Genomic DNA, 4,285 nt, shown 5'->3' on the forward strand with positions numbered 1-4,285 from the left:
AAGAGCGGCTTGAGCAAGTACGTGGCGAAGACGAGCGCCACGATGTACTGCGAGGAGGGCCGGATGATGAGCAGCTCGATCCAGAGCTTGAGAAAGGCGGGCAGCGAGCCGTAGACCTCGAGCATGTAGGCGTAGTCGCCGCCCGACTTGGTGATGGTGGTGCCGAGCTCTGCGTAGCAAAGCGCGCCCACGATGGAGAACACGCCGCACACGGCCCAAACCACCAGCGCCAGCCCCGGCGAGCCCGCCTCCTTGAGCACGCCGGTGGGCGTCACGAAGATGCCCGAGCCGATGATGGTGCCCACGATGATGGCCACGCCATTGAGCAGCGTGATGTTGCGCTTCAGGGTCACACCCTCGCCCTCCGCGCAATCCGCGCGCTGCGCCGCCAGCATCCGCTCCCGCGCCTGCCGCTCCTCCTCCTCGGCCGCCGCGGGGGCCGCAGCCGCGCGCCGCTTCGGGCCCGAGCCCGCCATGCTGCCGCGCCGGCCGCGCAGGACTGGGCCGGACAGGGCCGGACACGGGGCGCTCGCCTCCCAACGGACAGAAGCCGCTTTGCCGGCGTGGCCGCTACGTTAACCGGCTCCGCGCTGCGCTTTTTATACGCCGCCGCCGGCCCCGCCCGCCAGGCCCCGCCCTCTGCCCGCGCCGCCCGCCCTGCCCTGCCCTGCCCGCCGCCGTTTACTCGCCTGGCTGGGGTTCGGTACCCGCCTCTGTTGAGAAGCACCGGCCGGCCCCGCCCCGCGCACGTGGAGCTCGCGGTGTCCCGCGGAGCATGGCGGGCGGTCCGGGCCCCACGTGGTTCCGGGGATCCCGGCTCCGCCCCGCGCACGTGGAACGCTGGGCTCCTTGCCCTCCTAGCTAGCTCCCTTGTCGCCCCCGCCCCCTCTCCCGCGGTGGCCCCTCCCGCGCACTGGGGACCCCGCTGCTCGTGTGGGAGCGGGCGGTGCAGCAGGGCCGACCTGGGGCCACAGCACAGGATGGATGGGATTTGGGACGCCTTTGCGGCTCAAAGAAGGCATGCTTGTTCCGCTGGCGGGCGCCCAGCCCCGAGGTGGTAGGAGCCCTCGTGGTCTGCTCACCCTGGGGACTTGAGAAGCGTTAAGATGATCAGAACCACCTCTCCTCGGGGGGGAGCTAGAGAGCCTGAGGTCCTGAATCCCAGGCTGAATGAGTGCGATCTCAGAGAAGAGGGAAGCGCTGAGGCCACATCTGAACTCATTCCTGGGCTCAGAAATTCTCATTTTATCCCAAGGGGAACCTCCTTGCCAAAGAGCAGCATTCAGGGGCTCACAGATTTGAGAGGTAGCGACACAGACTCTGGGAAACCAGGAATCTGCAGAAAGTCAGTTAAATTGACAAAATGGGGGCTCCCTCCCCCAAATCTACCTGGAAAATCCAAAGGCAGGCTGCAGGGTGAAGGGGCTTTAGACTTAAAGAACTCCAGAGGCTCCTGGATAGGAGGGGCAGCCAGGTAACTAGGGGTCAGAATGGGGAATGCAGGATGACCAGTCACCCCAGGCCTGGAAGCAGGAAAGAATCAGAAACACTACCTGATGGGCTTCCCAGGTGGCGCAGTGGTTGAGAGTCCGCCTGCCGATGCAGGGGACACGGGTTCGTGCCCCGGTCCGGGAAGATCCCACGTGCCGCGGAGCGGCTGGGCCCGTGAGCCATGGCCGCTGAGCCTGTGCGTCCGGAGCCTGTGCTCCGCAACGGGAGAGGCCACAGCAGTGAGAGGCCCGCGTACCGCAAAAAACAAAAAACAAAAAGGAATACTACCCGATTAAACTGACATGTACACAGGGAAAGAATTTAGAATCCCATCGCAGGTGAGTGTAGCCAAGGCATGTCATTTGGACCTTCCACGACCCCCCCACTCAACCCCCCCTTAAGAGGCCAGCCCTTCATCTGCAGTGCTTCAACCAAATGAAATCTTGGCAGCTGGAAGGTCACACAACACAAATATTAGCTTTCAAGATGCCTAAGTTGGTGGCTTAGGGGGAATCAGAAATAATCTCTCCGCTCCTTTTCTTCCCACTGTCCTTTCCAAGGGTGCTGCTTGGCAGAGACCAGATGACCAAGGGCTGAGCAAACTTCCTGAGCCTTTATCAGGTGCTGTGCTGAGCCCTCGGCATGCAAAGCCTTGTCTAATAGAGGAGGTGCCGTTGCACGAGGAAACTGAGGCTTAGCAGAGCAATGGAACTTGTCTGACCAGGACCCTGAACCTCCATGGTGTACTTCTGGTTGTTCTGCCACCCCTCTTCTTGTGGTTTATTTACCACTAAATACATCTTAGGATGTATTTTGCTTTCACGAGGATGGCAGTTATTTGGCAATGCTCTAAGGAGAGGTCCCAAGCACCTCCACCCTGTATTCCCACATCTGACACCTGCAGGTGCCGGCCACTGCACCGGGCTCCAGGCAAGTGGCAGTGAGTACCTCCTCCAGACACAGAGAAGCAATCAATAATTGCACACGAGAGTGTAAAATGAACAACTGTGATAAGCCAAGGGCCCTAAGGGGCCAGAGAGCCGGTCGGAAGGAACCAGGACACTCCAGTCCAGCTTTCCTAGAGTGAGAATTAACAAGGGAGGCAGAAGGAGCGGAACATGCACGTGGACTGTTGGGGCCTCCCATGGGGGCTCCTGGGAAGCTGCAGGAGACTTAATAGCTGGAAGGTGACAACACCGCAGGAGTGTCTCTACCATCCCACAGCAGATACACCACCACTGTCAGTTTCTGCTTGGTTTTCATATGATACCGTACTAGATTTCCAAGGGCAAACTTGCTTTGAAATATATATATATATATATATATATATATACACATATACATACTTATACATGTGTGTATATGTACACGTATGTGTATATCTCAGAATTCCCTGATACAAGTTAACCGAAGCCGTAAAACGCCTTACTGGAAATCTCTCTAAAATCTTAGCTAAGAGCACCATCTAGTGGTAGAATGACAAAGGAGCTATTTGTCCGAGGCAGGTTCAATCCGCTCACTCTGCCTTACTCTTTCCAGTGCTAACCAGTAATTTCTTAAAAGTTGTGTCATTTATGACCCCTTTGGGGGAGCGCCTTTCTCCTGTTTGGAGGCTCAGTGGCTCTGGTTCCAATCCTGAGAGAGAGAAGCCCATCACAGGAAGATAGGGTGGATGTTGGGCCAATGTAGGAGCTGCCTTGAAGCTTTTTCTGCACGTTCTCTGAACTCTGTTCTGTTACCTCCAAACCTTCAGTGATTTTTTCGGATTCTTGATGGAAAAACGTGGGCTGCAGAAAACGGGTAGGGGGTTGGGGAAATGGGTGAAGGTGGACAAAAGGTACAAACTCCCAGATATAAGGCAAGACCTTATGTTGCAATATAAACAAATATCAAATCATTATGTCATACATCTAAAACTAACACAAGGTTATACGTCAGTAAAACTGGGGGAAAGGAGATGGGAGGGGGATTTCATGGCAGCAGTATAAACCATGGGCTTGAGAGTCAGACTGCCTGAGTTCCCACCTGGGCCCCGCTGCATACCAGCTGAAGGAACTTGGGCAAACCCTATGCCGCTCTGGGCCTCAGTTTCACTTTCTATAAAATGGGAATAATAGTACCTACTACAAATGAACTGATATATGTAAAGCACTCAGATCAGTGTCTACCCCCCCAAAAAACAACTTGATAAATAGCAGCCCCGAGTAGTAGTAATAGTGTCTATAAAATGGCTGGAAAATCGAAGACATTTACACCAAAATGGTAACGGCAGCCAGTGCGGAACTGCACTGACTCTCATGCACGCAGAGGGGCTGGTGGCCCAGGCTCCAGAAGGAAGCTCTGGTGGGGTCAACCCAAGCCTTGGCTTCCACATCTGCAGACGGGGGCGAGAAATAGTACCACACTGTTTGAGGTTTAAGTGAGACGAGGCGTGTACAACCTCTCAGGCAGCGCCAGAGTAGAGAGTGAGCACCCTGCCCCCTTTGACTAGGTTGACCTGTGTCATCCTTCTGTCTCACTGGTGAAGAGGCAGAAAGTTGGGAAGTGGGTAAACAAGACAGTTCTTTGCATGCTGTTGCAATCTCGGCCTTCTTACCGCTCAAGGTTTGTGGTTTTGAACCCTCCGAAGAATCCAAGGGTGATGGCCTGGAGTATGTATAGTCCTATTACGTCCTGGCCCTCCTTTTTTTTTTTGCGGTACGCGGGCCTCTCACTATTGTGGCCTCTCCCGTTGCGGAGCACAGGCTCCGGACGCACAGGCTCAGCGGCCATGGCTCACGGGCCCAGCCGCTCC

At 56.0% G+C, this 4,285-nt stretch overlaps 1 protein-coding gene across 1 annotated transcript in view; it reads right to left on the reverse strand.

Annotated features, from left to right (window-relative positions):
• Window positions 1-476, reverse strand: part of SLC7A5 (solute carrier family 7 member 5) — a 30,755-nt gene extending 30,279 nt beyond the window's left edge. The window contains exon 1 of the mRNA XM_007468468.1: window positions 3-476. Coding sequence (XP_007468530.1) covers window positions 3-476 — 474 coding nt within the window. The remainder of the gene's footprint in view (window positions 1-2) is intronic.
• Window positions 477-4,285: the final 3,809 nt, after the last annotated feature.

This window comes from Lipotes vexillifer, unplaced genomic scaffold (genome assembly GCF_000442215.2).
Source record: "Lipotes vexillifer unplaced genomic scaffold, Lipotes_vexillifer_v1.1 scaffold23, whole genome shotgun sequence".
Lineage (NCBI taxonomy): Eukaryota > Metazoa > Chordata > Mammalia > Artiodactyla > Lipotidae > Lipotes > Lipotes vexillifer.